Raw genomic sequence first — 20,300 nt, forward strand, 5'->3', positions numbered from 1 at the left:
TTGTACCAGGTAGAAAAATCCATGAAATTCTGTTTTCCCTAGCCATTATATATTCTTCTTTCTCAATGGCATCTCCCAAAATGTATCCCATGATTTATGTGTGAATAATTATTCCTATTAACATGTTTGGTTTGAATGAAGAATCACCTACCTTTTCTTTCCTAACATCTATTATTTCCTCCAATGAGGAGCAACAACATAACTATTTTTCATACAAGCTGTTTGGGCCTACCTACAATTAATTACTCTATTGGGAGAATACTGAGAGGATGGCCTATTCAATAAATACATAAGAGCCAGATTCAGAGCCATGATCCCTCTCACTCAACAATAAGCCTAAGAACATTATGGGCATGTTTCACAAAATTTGTAGCTTAACTGAGTTTACTTTTTAGCATACCTTATTTTAAAATTATGCTAGCAACTGGGTTGCATGTTTTAAGAGGAGAAATAAATATCCTATGTTTATTTATTCAACAAGAATTTATAAAGCATCTGCCACGTGCAGGTACTTCGCAATACACTAGCAATAACTAGTGAATATGATGCAGATCCTTCTGTCTTGGCACTTACAGTGTAGCTAAGAACTGGACCATGAATAAGTAATTATAATCCAAAGAAAGTAAATGATTAAAAAGAGAGAAGTGTGTTATTAAATAGAGGGACCTAACCAAGTGTTTATTTTTAGAGAAACTTTGATGATCTGATATTCTCAAGATGAGTTGGGGTAGGTAAGATAAAGTGGAAAGAATAAAAAGGGGAAAATTACAAATTCTTTCCAATATCCTAACATAATAACCTTAGAAATTCACAGAGAGTCCTGTAATTAATAACAACTGCTTATATCAATAGCTCTACTCTTTCGGTTCCTAAAATCTTTTCACATCCATTATCTTAATTACTCCTCTCAAAAGCTTTATACCATCTTTATTATTACATTTATTTTGGAGATGAGGGAACTGAGATTCAGAATAATTTGACAAGGTCACACAGATAATAGGTAGCAAAATTGGATCATCAACAGGGGAGGTCACGTCCCCAAGTCTTTCAAATAGAGAGACCAAGTTTTAGAGGAAGCAGAGAGTAGTGATTAATAGACTACTTGGGTTAAAACCCTGATACTATCACTTAATAGCCAGATGATTTTTGGTAAGTTTAACATGTCTTTACTTGACGTTCCTCATTTAAAAAGTGAAGATGATCACAACACCTTCCTCGTGTGTTGTTACAAGGATGACATGACTTAACATTTGTAAATTACTTACAACAGTCTCTGTGATGGGAAAATTTCATTAAATAATAAAGTCCCTGACTTGCATGCTGATGCACAGTTTCATTTTCTAGCTCTACATACAAACTAAATTCTAAATAAGGGAGTAGACTAGTATTTTAGGTTTCCAGTAGACAAAAGTTGTTTCAGACAAGTATTAGTCCTAAACTGAGTTGGCATCCAAAGTGTAACAACATGATGATAGTTTCTATTTAAAATGACATTTAAAAATCAACCTTTGAGATGCAATTAAACCCTTCTATATGAAATTTATGGTCAAATTGGTTTCCGTACAACACCCAGTGCTTACCCCAGGAGGTGCCCTCCTCAATGCCCATCACCCACCTTCCTCTCCCTCCCACCCCCCCCCCATCAACCCTCAGTTTATTCTCAGTTTTTAAGAGTCTCTTATGGTTTGCCTCCCTCCCTAACTTTTTTTCCCCTTCCCCTCCCCCATGGTCTTCTGTTAAATTTCTCAGGATCCACATAAGAGTGAAAACATATGGTATCTGTCTTTCTCTGTATGACTTATTTCACTTAGCATAACACTCTTTAGTTCCATTCATATTGCTTCAAAAGGCCATATTTCATTCTTTCTCATTGCCAAGTAGTATTCCATTGTATATATAAACCACAACTTCTTTATCCATTCATCAGTTGATGGACATTTAGGCTCTTTCCATAATTTGGCTATTATTGAAAGTGCCACTATAAACATTGGGGTACAAGTGCCCCTATGAGATGCAGTTAAACCCTTCTACAGACTTCTGAAATTCATTAAGAGAATTCAATTTGACAGAAACAAATATTGGGCTTAAGGAGGTGAACATCTGGCCTTATATATTGATGGCATTACCAGAATCCCAGCTTTCACTGTGTTTTATGGCAGGGATTTGATTGATCCAGCTAACTGTAAACCATTTGAAGGAAGCTTGTAAGGTACTCATCCAAGAAAAGAGGGAGAGTAGGAATCACCAGTATAGAAGCTTCTTTACCCTGAAAGAGAATATTATGGAAAACTGGGCTGGATCAGATGCCTCAGCTTTTTCATTGAAAAGAATTAAGGGAAACAAGGGTGCTGCTGGAACTAGAAGAGATGTACTGTCCTCTCAGAGATTTTATATTTTAGTACAACTGATAGCTCTATATCAACTAAAAACGCATAACAAAATGATTAGGAGCAGACCTTTGAAATCTGGTAGATAGCCCAAATCCTGGCTCTGCCACTTATCAGTTGAATGATTTTGGATAAACCACGGATTCTTATTGTGCCTTAGTTTCACCACCTGAAAGTTGGCTTAATGATGCTATTTACAGAGTTACTAAGAGGATTAAATTCCATAAGAACATAAGGAAACATTTAGCCTAGTGCCTACCACACAGAAGTTGAAAGTGTTGTAATTGTAAAACTCTTTGTGGCCAAGTGGTAACTAAGCAGTAACAAATGCAAATAAAATATATGAATCAAGAGCACCTGGGTGGCTCAGTCGGTTGAGCGTCCTACTTTGGCTCAGGTCATTATCTTGCAGTTCATGAGTTCAAGCCCCACGTCGGGCTCTGTGCTGACAGCTCAGAGCCTGCAGCCTACTTCAGATTCTGTCTGTCTCTCTCTCCCGCTCTCTTTCTGCCTCTCCCCTGTTCATGCTTTCTCTCTCTCTCAAAAATAAGCATTAATTTTTTTAAAAAATATACGAATATTTCCATTTATAATTAAATTGTGAAGATGACATTTCATCTTATGCAAGCACAAGCCTCTCCTTGAAATTGAAGTTTGAAAATGCAAACCCGTGAAAACCTCGAACACATTTTCAAATGATTTTAATCAAAGGCATCTTAAAAATACCCTTGGTACAGCATAGACAATATAGTCAAAAATACTGTAATAGTGTTGTATGGTGACAGATGGTAGTTCCACTTGTGCGAATAGCATAATGTAGAGCTGTGGAATCACCATGTTGAACACCTGAACCTGATATAGCATTGTGTCAACTACCCTTCAATTTAAAAAAAAAAATTACCCTTAGTTTTGTTTTATTTTTTTTAATGTTTCATTTATTTTTGAAAAAGAGTGAGAGAGTGCGAACAGGGTGGGGGGCAGAGTGAAAGGGAGACAGAGGATCTGAAGCAGACTCTGTGCTGACAGTAGAGGGCTGATGCAGGACTCAAACACACCAACCATGAGATAATGACCTGAGCTGAAGTCAGATGCTTAACTGACTAAGCCAACCAGGCATCTCAAAATTACCCCTAATTTAATATAAGTAGAATCTTTATTAAGTTTTCTTCCCTAAAACTAACTTTATTTGATGTTAAACTTTTTCATCCATGGCATATGTATGCTCCCGTGCATTTGTTGCAATAATTATTATACACAAATTTATAGATATGAGTGATAAGAAAGACAGAATGGTATAAGGGGAAGAACACGGGATTTGGAATGAGAAAATTAAAGAGATAGTTTTGGCATTAGCCAGTCAAAAAACATGTGAACTTTAATCTCATCCAGATTCCACAACCTCTGCATTTGCACTATAAGTATGGTGACCCCTATTCTATCTCCCTTATTTGAGGAACATCCAGTAACATGTTGGAGCTCTTACCAGCTATGAGAGCTGACAGCATTTTTTTTCTCCATTCTTACTCAAAGACATCAAGTTGGTACCTTGAAACTAACAATCATCAGAATATTTACACCATGAAAATTGACAGATGCTACAAAACAGCGTATTCTGCCCCCGTGCCCCATTTCACCTCCAAGATCTGTCTATTAATCTTTGCTAGCACACTACTGGGAATGATATATGAGAATATGTGCCTGGAAGTGTTTTGCAAACTATAAAATGTAACACAAATATGTTAAAATATTCATTACAGAAAATTATAGATATATAGGGAATTAGTAACCTGCATATGAAAATACCATTAAATGATCTTGCCTAATTAAAAAGCAAAGCATTAATAAGAAAAAGGACACATTTAAATCACTTGACTTGTATTTTATAGAATTGCACTATCAAATGAAGCCTGTCATGACAGAATGTTATATAGAACTTTAGCAGGGTGACTAACCATCTCTGTTTGCCTAGGATTATGGGGTCCTCGTCACATCCAGGACAAGGATTAGCTATATAACTTGCAAAGCCCAATGTAAAATGTAAATATGGAATACCTTGTTCAAAAAATATTAAGAATTTCAAGATAGCAACAGCAGAGCATTAAACCAAGTACAGGCAGCTTTGGGCGGGGAACACTCAGCTGCATGCTTATGAAGCTGGTCCTACATATGACACAGGCTTTTCAGTGCTAAACCAAGAACAACCTGGGGCAAATAGGGACTAGGATGGTTGGTTCCCCTAGCTTTGCTTCAAAACTGGTTAGCATTAGCATTAATATACTAACAAAGTTTTAGCACACCCAAGGAAATACACCAAATGCACCAAGCACTACCAATTCAGTCATAAGTGAAGAACAGGGACAAGAATACAGCTTGAATAACACCTTGTCTATAAAGTTCTTTGTTTCAGTTTGTATAATTCAGCGAACTAAATGGCTCTGCTGTGTAGTTCACTATTCCTGAGTCTTTCCAGGATATAGGATATAGACCTAGAATATAGAAAGCCATTGTAAAATTTTACCTTAAAATAAGTTTCAGACAAATTTTAAATGAATAAATGGACAATTGATGTGTAAGATCATTCTATGGATGTGTTCATAAAGTAGAGGTAAGATCTGAGAAATGCTGAAAAAAATCACTGGATGGTATGAATTATATATATGCTGCATATTTGTAACATGTATGTAAAGAAAATGATTACATATGTTCATGTACACGTAAAACACACACACACACACACACACACACACACACACACTGAGGTTCCTAACAGGAGAAATTAGTCTGATATTTAAAGTAACAAACAATTTAAAGTGATGACACATGAAATAATTCTCCTGCTCTACTTTATTGAGTTTATGGAGATGACTATGACTAAGTATCCACCATTGTCTTTGTGCAAACGATGCAAATAATTAGAGCAGTGGTTCTCAAACTTTGGTGTGCATTAGAATTACCTGAAAGGCTTGTTTTGGCACAAATGGTGAAACCCACTGACTTTCTGATTCAATAGTTCTCTGGTATGGCTAGAGGATTTGCATTTCTGACAAATTTATAGGTGATGCTGCTGGCTCTGGGACTGTATTTTGGAGAACCACAGAAATTGTCAAGCATTTGTGAACTTAACTATCATCTAATAATTATATGTTACATTGCTGCATTCACTGTTGGAGGAATTAAAAGTATTTTCTAATAAACATAAATGCTAATTAATTACATTTATGGCTGTAGAGCTAGTACTTTATTTGAGAAAGCCTGAAATTGGATTGAAAGTTAATGCTTCCATTGTATCTAGGGACTTGCTTAGAGCCAAGATCTTTTTTTGATCTGCAATATTATATTTCTGCTACAAGTAATTTAAATTATAAGCCTTTTAAAAGTACTCAGCCATCAATTACTACCCCCTAACATCATTGTGTGTAACCTCGTGAGGCTATGCACTTTATAGATCCTGAATTAAGTTGCATATTAGGAGAGTAATTAGGGGAAATATAGCCAGGGGGGCATAACAGTCATGTCGCTTCAATCTTCACATGCCCTAATGTACATTTTTCTATCGTTCTGCTTTCTTTTCCCCGATTATATCACTGAAACTCTAAGAAATATTAAAACAGATTTGAGATGCACTTAACATGAAATTAAATCAAATAAAGGTACTCTGTTCTGAAGATTTAACTACGTACTTTCTCACATATCAAAATCTACCAGACATGATAAAGTGTAACATCTATAACCCAGGTTCCTAGAAAGAAGCATCAGAATTAAATTAGATACATGTAAAAATGTCCATCCAGTGCCTGCCACATAGTAATTGCTAGACTTTTTTAAACGTCATTTTCAAGCGTGCGTGTTGAAGAAGTTATCAGCATGAAAATATTTTAAGTCAGAAGTGTGTGGTGTAGGATTTCAAAGGCAGAAGCATTTTTGGACTGTCAGGATATAGGAGGAGAAAATTTCAAGTCAAGAGAATAATATATTCAGAGGTAAAGTTTTTAAATTGTGAGCTCAAGTTTAGAGGATGGAAAGCAATTTAGCCTAAACCAGTGAATTTCAACCCTGGTTGCTCATTAGAATCACTTGGGTGTTTTAAAATTCCAAGTGCCTGAGCCCCCACTCTATACCAATTAAATCTGAATCTCCAGGGGTCAGAGATAGGCTTCAGTAAAAAAACAAACAAACAAACAAACAGAAAAAGTCTCCAGAGTACTTTTGAGGAGGAAACAAAAGAGAAAAATCATGGATTGACAAGCTGAAGTTTCGTACTGTTATGATCAGCCAGAAACTGTGTTTATTAATTTCCCGTAGGAACACAACACGCAGTTTTGAAGGCTTAACACAGAGTAATTTGGGCAACCATCACTGCCCTTCACAAAGAACTTTGAGCCATTTTGGCATCTGTGACTGCTAACAAGGTCCCTGCTGACTTATTAGACTTCCCATCATGGGGGATCCTTGGACAAGAGTGAAACAGTGACACATCCTGCACCTTGCTCTTAGTAGATGGAAACAGCAAGCTCATAAATTCATTTTGTAGTCCACAGTAAAAAGAGGCTTCCAAGGTGTATCAAGTCAGCACAGATACAACCCAACCGCAGTGTAGAGGAAAAAAACCCCACAGGTTTGAAGAGCTATATTCGATTCCTTGATTCCCTCAATTACTAGCTTGAATGTAGGTGTGTTAACTAATAGATGTGTAACTTTTATAAACTTGATTTCTCATCTGTAAATTGGGACAATGATGTTATTTATAATAACAGGTCACCCTGGGGTTCAAATGAGATCACCTATGTAAAAGATATTTCAAAAGCTTCAAGTATAAATTGTTATTATTTGATGCCTAGAATTTCCTCTTTGACTTGCTCTTCCAAAAGAGAATTAAAATCTCAGCAAGAGAATCTATTGATATTGGTATAATCCTTTCTTATTTTTCCAAAGTGATTTACTGAAAAAATAATGAATTGTGTGAAGAAGTAAAATAGAAAATCATTTATTCAAAATTTCATAGTATTCACATCCATGACATTTTTCTCTGTTTTGTCTCTTAACAAGCAGCAGAGTAGAGCTTTCTGATGGTCCCTTAAGATTTTATGGAGAGAAATGTATGTTTCTTATTCCCAATCTCTATAGAATGGTATGTGAAGGATTGAAACATATTTTATATCTGGTTTTCTTTTAAATACCAAGATGTGAGAGTCTCTGTCTTTGTGGAAAATCACAGCAAAAGATTTGGTTCCTATGTATAAGGCATTTCTAGTCTATTTCAAGAGACAAGATATACACAGTTCATTTAAGAGTTAATATAGTAAGATGATCTATATTAATAATCGAGTACCTGCCACAGGAGGTCAGATATTTGCTCAGTCTTTATCTTTGAACTATTTCTGAGCATGTATCACAATATTCTGACAAATTCCATATGCTTCTTATTCAGATGTCCTTTCTGAATAACTTTGGAGGCTTTCCCAGATTCAGTATCTGGAAAATTAGCCAAAGAAGCAAGTAAAGAAACACAAGCCTCACTGAGAACACTGTTAGAATGGCAATCCTATTTTCTTTTTTTTTAATATGAAATTTATTGTCAAATTGGTTTCCATACAACACCCAGTGCTCCTTCCAACAGGTGCCCTCCTCAATGCCCATCACCCACCCTTCCCTCCCTCTCATTCCTGACCAACCCTCAGTTTATTCTGTTTTTAAGAGTCTCTTATGGTTTGCCTCCCTCCCTCTCTAACTTTTTTTTCCTTCCCCTCCCCCATGGTCTTCTGTTAAGTTTCTCAGGATCCACATAAGAGTGAAAACATATGGTATCTGTCTTTCTCTGTATGACTTAATTCACTTAGCATAACTCTTTCCAGTTCCATCCATGTTGCTACAAAAGGCCATATTTCATTCTTTCTTATTGCCAAGTAGTATTCTACTGTGTATATAAACCACAATTTCTTTATCCATTCATTGTGAGGAAGATGGCAGTGTAGGGGGATGCTGGGCTCAATCCTACTTTCTAAGATCACTCTAATGTTGGATAAAGGCAAGCAGCAGTCAGGTTTCTGTAGAGCAAAGGAGTTTAGGAAGGGGAGAGGTGTCGGGTGCTGGGATGGGTCCTGATGGTGGGGAGTTGTGGCAAAAGAGACTTTCCTGCAGGGGGAGTACCCCCATATTCTTGGCCAGTCCTCTCATGATGACCACCCATTGTTCAAATGCAATGAACTGATAGAAGTGACAGGTACTACTCAGGAAGCATTCATTTGTGCCAGATTCTATACTAGAAGCTTCACACCTGCTACAGAATTATTCCTCATTAGAATCCAGATAGGCATTAATTATTCCCTGTCTTACCAATGAAGAAACTGAGTCTCAAAAAAATTTTAACTTGACAAAGGTCATACTTTTGGTAAGAAATATAGAATTTAAAGCTGGGTTTGCATAATTCTAACAATCTTTTCTCTATAGCAGTATATTCAAACGGGATAGACACACTACTGCAGGTTCACTAAGACTTTCTACAGGGTACATGTTACAGAGAGTGTTAAGCAAATTTATTTCCAGGTCCTCCTCCCAAGAACATTGTTCTAAAATCAATCTTAAATGGAAAGGCTCCCGAAGGTTCTCCTTTACCTCTGCCCCATATACAATCCTTTTTCCTACTTTTCACAAGAAAAACCTTCTTCTCACACATCCTGAATCCATACTCAACAGAACACATTATCAGAAGGGGTAAAAACCTACAGGGTGTCAAACAGATAGAAAATTCAAAATATTGGTGCCAGTGTTGCTAAAGGGCATGACTTTAATGACTAGGTAGCAAATGTCTTGCAAGTTGAGTGATTTGTAAATAAATTCATAATTTATAAGATTGCTTTCATGAAAGAATTCTTGGTTGAGTTACAGCTGATGGATCAGATTATTTGATGATGGATTAGTGTGTCATTTTTGGCATATAACTAAAATAGAGTTAAAATAATTAAGTGAAATTACTCTAAAACCTCTTTTGTTTCCATGTAGTTATTTTTGAGAACAAAATTTTCTCAGGACCTACATTTAGTTTCTGAAATTTAGAATAGAATGTATGCTAAGCTTTATCCTTTGGGGTATTAATCCATGGATAGCTGAATTAATTTTTAATTAATGATCTTTCACCAATATTATTAAGAAATAAACTTTCACTAAAATTTTACTTTTTTATATTTAATATTTTATAAAGCAGTTTAATATATTTATGTGATTTTGATAGGTTGCTATGGCTAAAATGTTTAATGATAAATTAACCCATTTTATTTTATTTATTTTTATTTTTTTTAAATGTTTATTTATTTTTGAGACAGAGAGAGACAGAGCATAAACGAGGGAGGGTCAGAGAGAGGGAGACACAGAATCTGAAACAGGCTCCAGGCTCTGAGCTGTCAGCACAGAGCCCAACGCAGGGCTCGAACTCACGGACCGCGAGATCATGACCTGAGCCGAAGTCGGCTGCTTAACCGACTGAGCCACCCAGGCGCCCCTTAACCCATTTTAGATTAATGCTTACATGAAATTTTTAAAGACAAGTTTAATTGTATACCTATTTTAATTGCAAAAAAGTTTTTTCTTTAAATCAAGCATAACTTATATAACATTTAGTATGTTTCTAAGGGAAAGTAGAACAAAAATATGATATGAAGTCAAAAAAGAAAACCTCAAATTTTCAGGTGATAATGGAGTTTGTTTAGGTATTTTTGACATGGATGATAGTGAATAAGATGGATGTATTTTTAAAAAGTGGTACTAATTTTTTAGTTTTAAATTTGTGCTATTTGCAATATCTCTGAAGTTATAACCTCTGAAAGTATTTACAATTATGATTAAAATAATCTGGAATCTACTTAAAAATATGTGAGAGCATATATAAAATGTGTTTTTAAAACTTTCATTTGGTGCTTCTCAAGGATAATAGCTTAAAGACTATTGATCTACAGAAGTTTGTCCTCCATGATATGTAATTTATTGCTACATAAGATACATTCAAGAGCCTAAGCTCTAGAATAAAACAAGCTTGTGTCCCAACTTTAATTGCTCTTATTTATTTTTTAACTGTAGACAAGTTACTTTACTTCTCTAAGCCCCTTTTTTTTCAAGTTTATGTAATGGAGATGATAAAGATACCTAATTTGTAGGATCACTCTGAAGAGTATAAGAAATTTGTCATGTCAAGCTCTTAGAAAAATCCCTGCATATAGTAAGGGACACACACACACACACACACACACACACACACACACACAAAATGTATATAATCATAAAAGTTTCACAGACAAGAGGGGATGGAAGTGTATGTTCTTAGGCTAAGCTTCCAGTGAGTGCAGGGCTCAGGATGGTCTCTGAGAATGAGTACAAAAAGCTCAAAAGAAAAGAAAAAAGTCACAAACTGAGGGGCAGAAATACTGTGAGCCACAGTGGTGGAAGAGCAAAAAGCAGTGAATGTGAAAGTCAAAGGTTGCACCTTTAAAAATGAAGAGGTTTGGGCACCTGGGTGGTTCATTAGTTAAGCGTCTGACTTGATTTCCACTCAGGTCATGATCTTGTGGTTCGTGAGTTTGAGTCCCTCCTTGGGCTCTGAGCTGGCAGTGCAGAGCCTGCTTGGTATTCTCTCTCTCTTTCTGTCCCTCCCTGCTCGTGTTTTTTTTTTCTCTCTCTCTCTCTCCCTCCCTCAAAATAAATAAATAAACTTTAAAAAATGAAGAGTTTGACAAGAAAATAAACCTAGATGCACAAAATTAGCTAGAACTCCCCTGCCCAAATCATAGTGCCTCCACTGTGTGTATCTACCTTTACCACCACCACCACCATCATCATCATCATCATATGACAGTTTCTGTTTGTTTGATATTTCCAAATTCTGAAATTTAATAATATGCCCTTAGCCATATTGCCCCAAATAGGTTGCTATTTTACAATTTAACTTTGATAAATTAACTTCTTTGTATGGTTCTGAATCTGAGTTTTATTTATGTTTTATGTTTTGTCTGCATGGACTCTAAAATATCTTACTCTTGCTCTTCCCAGGTGCTGTAGGAGAGAGAACACAAAATAACAAGAGCTCAGATCTAGAAGATCTATATCTTAACTGATATAGGTTAAAATCCCAACTCTTCCAGTGCCTGTGTAGCCTAGGAAAATTCAACTTCACTGAGGCTCAGTTTTCTCTTCTTTCCAATGGGGAAAATAATTTGTAATTGGCAGAGTTGCTATAAAGGTTGGCGGACATATGCTGCCAAAAGCATTTAGCACAGTTAATATTCTGAAAATAATATCTCTCATCCTTATTATATTCCCACTGTTAGTATTGCTGATGCAATGAAGGGAACCATTTAATGGAGTCTTGATCGACTTTGAAATGGGTAGTTTGCAAAATCTAGCACATGATGACCTGATGATGTCCCCCATACTGTGATGCAGAAGGTCACACATTTCATGTTTCCTCTGGAACCAGAAACCAAAATTAAAAGTAACCTCCAGAACTGGAAAGCAATGAGACACAAAACAGGCTGGAAAGATCTTCTCTAAATGAAAGTGACCATGCTGATTATTATAAAAAGTTCTTACTACTTTTCAGTATCCAGAGGAGAAATAATAGGCAGAAGCATCAGGAGGACATACAACTGGCTCCACCTAGTCCATCTGGTTAATCAGTCCACTGTCCCCAGATTAATGCCCTTAAATTCCACCAAGATTTATTAAATGTAAAGAATCCTACTACAGCATGAATTTTATTACTTTGAATTAAGCTCTCAAATGTAGTTGTAAACTAAATGAGATAATCACTGAGATTTTCAACTACCAGGGCCAACTCATTTTTTCTTTTCAATTTTCTTTTTACCAACAGGATTTGCTAGTCCACTTACTGGGATAGCAGATGCCTCTCAAAGCAGCATGCACAATGCCTTGCACATCTATATGAATGGAACGATGTCTCAGGTACAGGGATCTGCCAATGATCCCATTTTTCTTCTTCACCATGCATTTGTTGACAGGTTGGTTGACACTTTTTCACAAATTATGTGCTTATTGGTATTAAATGTAGTAGGACTTTAGCTATTATATAAAAGCTAAGAAATTATGGTACTTTGTTGTCTCAGATCAGATTCTCACACATAAAGACCCTAACGTAAGGAGTTGGATGCAAATGTTTTCATTTAAGTGTTTTATTAAAGAGAAACCAGTAAGGGTGTGGGTAAAGCAGGATAAGAAGGGGAAAAAAGCCAAATGAGAGTATAATGTCAGTTGAAATCCCAGACTCAGCCAGATTTTGATAGTGTAAAGCACACCCCAACTTGTCCTGCCTTAACACAAGAAAACTAAGTTTTTGCATTACCATATCAAATAGTCATTGGTTACAGGTTTCCCTGAGGTAGCAGTTGTAAAGGTCCCAGGCACTAGTCCATTCCAGACAGGCTATATGGCTCCAGTACCCAAGGGCAGTCTTCTGAAGGTTCCACGGTCCTCTGGTTAGGAGGAAAGCATGTAAAAGCAGAGAGGTGGGCACACAAGGCTGGCACAAGGGATCTAAGGCCATCTGGGCAGGACACAAATATGCTACATTTCTCTTCAATATATATATATATTTTTCTCTCTGGCGGTATTATTGTTATTTCTTCTTTTCCAACCTCAGACCCTCACATAGAAACAGATAGTTTTTGATCTCAACCTTGGTCTGAGCATTATATGATTAATTCTCCAGACATGATGCACTATGGCTCACCCATCTTCTTTAATGTGATTTAATTCTCCTGGAGCCTTTTGCACCCTTATTAACCCTTTTCCATTACATGTGCAATACCTTATCCATAAAGATTTTAGATTTAATCACAGGTGATGATAGCAGAAGAGGAAGTACATAGAGGAAGGTCAGCTTTCTGTTTCTGGAATTCTTCAAGAAGAGAGGAGGAAATAAAGCACTGAACCATGACAGATGAATATAGGACTCTCTTTTTTTTTTTTTTTTTTGGTCCTCTCTCAGGTAATTTTCTCACAACAGCCAATGAGTAAAGGGCACAGATTTATACCTGCCATTAAGGTAATACTTTCCTTCTCTTTGTTAAATATAACAAGTTCCATTTTTCCTGTCTTAAAGAAACTGAAACTGAAAATTAGATGTTTTGCTATATTATCACCATTTCTAACCCACTCATTTTCCCAGGAGTATGGACATAATAACAGTTTAAAAAGTGACCACTATGGGTGCCTGCACACCTCAGTCAGTTAAGCTTCCCACTTAGGCTCAGGTCATGATCTTATGGTACATGGGTTGGAGCCCCACATCAGGCTCTGTGCTGACAGCTCAGAGGCTGGGGCCTGCTTTGGATTCTGTGTCTCCCTCTCTCTCTGCCCTTCTCTGCTTATACTCTGTCTCTCTCTCTCTCTCTCAAAAATAAAGAAAACATTTTTTAAAAATGACCACTGGCCTGGAAGATTATTAGGCATATTTTTTATTGCCTTCGTGACTACTCTAATATTATAGGAATTAAGTAATATCCCCAGTCAAGTTTTATCTGAAATCAGTTTTTAAGTAAGTGTATAAGCACCAAAATTTTGATATCAATATATCATAACTACCTATACCCATATAGAAAGAAGGAAGAAGAACACTTAGAAAAACATCTTATCAGAAAAGATATATTGAACTCTTTTTATGAAGTCATTTTTATATCATATTGTCCTTGTGAATTTTGGGCATTTTTTGATCTTTAGTGCCCCATGAAGTTAAAGAATTCTAGATTTCCTAGACACATTGATGCCCTAGGCAAGATATCAGCAAACTATGGATTATAGGCCAAATCTGTCTCCTGCCTTATTTGTATTTAAGGATTTACCGGAACACAGCCACATCATTCATTTATATTGTCTATGGCTTCTTTCATGCTACAAGGACAGAATTGAGTAGTTGTGACTGAGGCCATATGGCCCACAAAATGGAAAATATTTAGTTTCTGGCCCTTTACAGAAAAAGTTTGCTGACCCCTGACAAACCACAGAATTCTACATTTATATACGAGAAAACAGTTAAAAAACAGTTGATCTGTGGCTAGCTTGCTTATATCTGTATTTATAGAAAATACTATAATTGAATTCAGTGTCTGAAGGCATGTTTGCTTAACATAGATAAGGCCATTATGCAGATATATGGCTTTTAGGCCATTTTGCCACCCTGAAAATTAAAATTTAAAATTTTCTGTCCTCTTAGAATTCTCTGCTAATCCTTACTATTAGATATCTGTATAGTTATTAAAATAACTTAAAAATAATAAGCAAATAGGGGCACCTGAGTGTCTCAGTTGGTTGAGTGTCTGACTCTTGATTTTAGCTCAGGTCATGATCCCAGGATTGTGAGGTCAAGCCCCGTGTCAGACTCTGTGCTGACAGCGTGGATTCTCTTTCTCTCTCCGTCTGCCCCACCCCTCTCAAATAATAATAAGAAGAAGAGGAAGAGGAAGAAGAAGAAGAAAGAAGAAGAAGAAGAAGAAGAAGAAGAAGAAGAAGAAGAAGAAGAAGAAGAAAATGGCAAAGTAGTTTCTCATTCAGCCCACAGAGCTAAACTGATGAAGATTCTGGAGAGGGAGAGGGAAGAAAAAGCACCATCATGAAGGATAGACACCTGTGGATTGCCACAGAATATTATAACACCTGAGTTTTCCTCTCAAGTCTCTTCTCAATCAGATGGTTGATTCACTGCCATTCAACTATTCACAAATATATTTATTGGCTACCTACTATGTGCTGAGTATATTTGCCCAAATATTCCACATTCTTTCCTGCCTCTATGCATTGTCTACACCGTTCTTCAAACCTGGAACATATTTTCCTTCAGTTACCTAATTTTTATACAATCTTCAAGACTAGTTACAACTTTTACCTCCTCCATAAAGTCTACCCAGACCATTCCTGTCTGTAACCATCTCTCCCCTCCAGAGTGTCTTGGAGCCAGCCCACACTGGCTAGCAAGATCTAATATGCACATCTTTTCCCAACTTTGCTTTAGTGACCTCAAGCTAAGTCTGAAACTAGCCATGGTAGGAGTAGTTATACCATGAAATTGGCAAACGCTACAAATTGAGGCTTTTATATTGAGAGCTGGTTGTTAAATAATGACCAGCACACCACTGCTTCCATCTATTAACTCACATCATGTTCTCTCTTTACCCTTTATTTTAAACACATCATTTATATCGTTCTTGATTATGTTGTAACTCATTTGTGCTTTGTGAACTAGTTAATAGTCAGACCCATGCCTTGTATTATATTTGTTTTTTTCAGAGTGTTTTGTCTATCATATTGCTAGCCAGTATATAATTAATTTCTATCAAATGAACAAACTATTGAGAACAAACTTAGCATGCCACATTTGCCACAGCTACAAAAGGGACTACAGAGAAGCCATTTTAACTGAAGGAATTTGTTTTACAAGCCTTAAAAAGCAAAATGTAATCATCATTTAATGCTATGAATAGGTCTTAAATTTTAGCATGTTTCTAGACCATTAGACCTGGTTGTAGGCACTGAGGAAACAATAATGAGACAGGACCGCTGGGCTGAAAAAGCATAGTGTAGTGGGAAATATAAACCAGTAAACAACTATAGTACGTCCTTATTCATGCACAATTATGGGAGACATTCTTAGAAAGCTACATAAAAGGATGGTGGAAGAGGTGAGCCCTGAAGAGTGGCAAGCCCACACAACAAGAATGAATAGTCAAGGATCAGGAGCACAATTCCTGTCTCATTGAAATCAGTCACAAATGACAAGTATACACGGAAGAAGAAAATGTAAGTTTGCCATCGAAAACATGGAAAGAGGCCTCAAACCTCATGTGAAGAGAAACTCATGAGATTCCAGTGGCCAAGCAGTCTGTCATCAAAATGTGCCAGTGTCGGGGCACCTGGGTAGCTCTGTCGGTTAAGCATACAACTCCTGACTTAGGTTCAGGTCATGATTTTGTGGTTCGTGGATTTGAGTCTCTGCTCTGTCAGTGCAGAGACCGCTTGGGATTCTCTCTCTCCCTCTCCCTCTGCCCCTCTTCTGCTCATGCTCTCTCTCTCTCTCTCTCTCTCTCAAAATAAATAAACTTTTATTTATTTATTTTTAAAAACATTTTTTAATGCTTATTCATTTTTGAGAGGCACAGAGAGACACAGCATGAGCGGAGGAGGGGCAAAAAGAGAGGGAGACACGGAATCCAAAACAGGCTCCAGGCTCTGAGCTGTCAGCACAGAGCCTGACACAGGGCTCAACCTCATAAACCATGAGATCATAACCTGAGCCAAAGTCAGACACTCAACAGACTAAGCCACCCAAGCACCCCAATAAATAAGTAAACTTTTAAAAAAATGTGCCAATGTTGGAAAAATAAAGACTTAAGGTAATTCCAATTCCATCATTTAAAAAAAATCAGAGAATGGATTTAATATTACAGTTTTAAAAGATAATATACATTTGGTTTTTACTGTATTCAAGGCACTACTCTAAACTCTTTGTAAGTTCTATTTCATTCAGTTCACACCAACAAGTCTGTAACACAGGTTCTAGTATTGTCCCTACTTTATAGATTTTATATATATATGTATATGTACATACACATACATATGTATATGTACATATGTATATATGTACATATACATACAAACACACATACATAAATACACACACACACATATGTGTGTGTGTGTGTGTGTGTGTGTATGGATTTAATGTACAGAACACAGAGTATATAGCTGGTAAAGGACACAGTTGAGAGCTAAACAATGTAGTCTTACTATAGAAACAGGTTCTTCACCACGATGGGCAATTCCTTGGATATTTGAAACATAAGTGTCCTTCTGATTGCTCTTAGATTGAGGATAAATCATGATCATTAAAAGATAATTCGTTCATCAAACATTTTAAATTTTTACTATATTCCATATGCCATGCCAGCTATAATGCCTGTTTTATTTGTTGAAATGAATAAAAATCCTGACCTCTGGGTACTTACAGTCTTTCAAACAGGACAGGAAAAAATTAATAATCATAGCAATGTAGCAGAGCCTATAAAAGAAGTATGAGAGATATATGATTCCACAGAGGAAGAGCCTTGAAAATTAAATGCTTTCTTCAAAAAGGCTATCCTTTGATTTATTCTTGAAGATTAGGAGAAATTAAAGCTATGACAAGGAAGGTAAGGAAATGTATGTCATACTTAGGTAGCAAAATTGGTAAATCATAAGATACAGGAAATCATGTTGAAGAAACTTCATTTAGCCAGGCTGGAGAACAGTTTCCAAAAAGTAACAGCAAGATTAACATCAGATTTGAGGGCCCTGACCTATTCTTGGCTTCTTTGAAAGACTTCTTTTAAAAACTATATTGAGAGACAAAGCATAAGAGACTCTTAAAAACTGAGAACAATCTGAGGGTTGATGGGGGTGGGAGGGAGGGGAGGGTGGGTGATGGGCATGGAGGAGGGCACCTGTTGGGATGAGCACTGGGTGTTGTATGGAAACCAATTTTACAATAAATTTCATATATTTAAAATAAATAAATAAATGAATAAATGAATAAATAAATAAATAAAACTATATTGAAATATTTTACTTTTATTTTTGTTTTCTCTTAAATCGAAGAAAAAAAGATAATATAAGGAGCAGATTAGGGGAAATTAGCTATATCTATTCTGCCATTTAAAAAATTCAGACAAGTACAAAAAGGAACAAATTAACAAATTAAGAGAAGCTTCATTCTGCCATTCTGATATACAAAGAATTGTATCTGCACATAATTCTGCACTTTTTTCCTACTTAATAATCTTAGATATATTTCCACATCTGTACATGCAAATCTATTCCTATTTCCCAAAAATAGAGAATGAAAATATTTCCACCACCCTCCCCTCTCACCTGCATGAGATGTCATCAGTCTTCTTGGCCTCTGCTACTCTGAAGAGTAGAAATGTATCCGTTTCAATTTCTCTATTTCCTACACATATTATAGATTTTTTCCCTAAAATCTCTTTACATGTTTTGCCATTTTATATTGGGAGAGGATTTTTCTGCATTTTATTAGTAAATTGTATAGATTTTTCATAATATTTTTAAAAGTTAGCCCTTTTGTCATAAACATTACAAATATCTCCTGCTTTTTAAAATTATCTTTTAAGTTTTAATAGTATGCTTTTCACTTTAGAAGTTTTTTTGTTGTTATTATTGTTAATGTTTACTTACTTTTGAGACAGAGAGAGAGACAGAGCATGAGTGGAGAAGGGGCAGAGAGGGTAGGAGACACAGAATCTGAAGCAGGCTCCAGACTCTGAGCTGTCAGCACAGACTGCTGGAACAGGGGCTCAAACAGGAGTTGACGTGGGCTTGAACTCACGAGCTGTAAGATCATGACCTGAGCTGAAGTTAGCAGCCCAACAGATTGAGCTACCCAGGCACTCCAGAAGTTGTTTTTAGCCTTTTTTATTCAGTCTTTTGTTCCTGGCATCAGTGTGTTTACTTCCTTGTTCCTCGGTATTCTTATCTGTAAAAAGAATGGATTGCCATAAAGCTCCAAGGTCCTTTCTGGACTTTACTATACTCTAGATGCTTTTTTTTTATTCAAGAAATAATAATAGAATGCATTAGCACAATTACAGAGCTTTCATGGGTTTCTTAGTGACAATTTAATCATGCTTCAGTTATGATTAGTAAGTAACTGACAAGTCCAATTCATAATTAATTTTTTTTTCTCTGCCATTCAGAATAAGGTCTGACAAGGGACCCTAGCTGTTCTCAGGTTTGTTTAAAAAACAAAAACAAAAACAAAATCTTTCTGGTAAGAAGAGAGAGTTGAGCGATTATGCTAAAAGAAAGAATATTTTGGAGTGTTAAATATTCTTTTTCTCTAAGGAGATCAGATTAGGGGCATGCCAAAAATAGAGGGATTTGAAACTTTAAACCAACACCCATCAAGCAAAGCTGATGTTTAAGCAATGGAATCAGGAGCTTTCATGCTTATAGTTTCCTTGGGAAGGGAGAGGAGCTTTGATGCCAGATGGTGCCCTGTGGATAAATGTCAGTGCAATAGAAAAGGAGCTTTAGAAATATTCCCTTCTCCTTCACTCAAGAAGGACTCACATGGACAGAAAAAAAAAAAAAAGCAATCACATTTCCATGTGCATGCTTTCATTCATCTGTTCATTCAAAAATAAGTACCCTCTTGGTTTTGTGTGCTACATTAGGCCAAAAGGATGCAGTAGTCATTGAGAACTACTCCTCTCTACCTAATGCTTCCCAGTCCAGTTATGCAAATAACTAAGTAACATAAAACAAAATGTAACCTGTTTAGTAAATAGTGGTTTCATAAGCTAGGGTGTGTGCAAGATAAGAAAAGAGCACCAAAATGCGAGGACCACAAGAGCTGTCCTCTTCAGCCCCTGGGTCTGTGGCACCTTTGCACCATGCCTGGCACAGAATGGATATTCGGTGAACACCTGTTAGATTCCCTTGTTTGGAATACTCTTCTGACTTGGTGGCTTGATGAAGAATGAGTAGTATTTTGACTTGTGGAATTTTGGTAGTAAAAACATTCAATTCATAGGGACCAAAACAAGAAAGACATAGAAGCATGAGATTCAAGAAACACTTTAGGAAAGAAACGATAGGTAAAAAACACAGAAAATGCTAAAAACACAGCTAAGTGTGTTTGCTGTGCACAAAATGTTAAGTATGTCACATGGATTGATTTGTTTAACACTTTGACCAATCCTACCATTTAAATGCCATTATCATCCTTACCTTACACTTAGTTCCTTACAGACTTGAAGCACAGACGTAATCTGTCAGTATATGAACCTATGTTCTTAACCTGTTCTATATGCTTCTTCATAAAGAATTTAGAGAGTTAGCAGAAGAAATGTATATAGAGAGAAA

General features: G+C 36.3%; 1 protein-coding gene across 1 annotated transcript in view; it reads left to right on the forward strand.

The window, feature by feature from the left end:
- Positions 1-20,300, forward strand: part of TYR (tyrosinase) — a 103,332-nt gene that overhangs the window by 33,797 nt on the left and 49,235 nt on the right. The window contains exon 3 of the mRNA XM_015064084.3: positions 12,244-12,391. Coding sequence (XP_014919570.1) covers positions 12,244-12,391 — 148 coding nt within the window. The remainder of the gene's footprint in view (positions 1-12,243; positions 12,392-20,300) is intronic.

The sequence above is a fragment of the Acinonyx jubatus genome, chromosome D1 (genome assembly GCF_027475565.1).
Source record: "Acinonyx jubatus isolate Ajub_Pintada_27869175 chromosome D1, VMU_Ajub_asm_v1.0, whole genome shotgun sequence".
NCBI lineage: Eukaryota > Metazoa > Chordata > Mammalia > Carnivora > Felidae > Acinonyx > Acinonyx jubatus.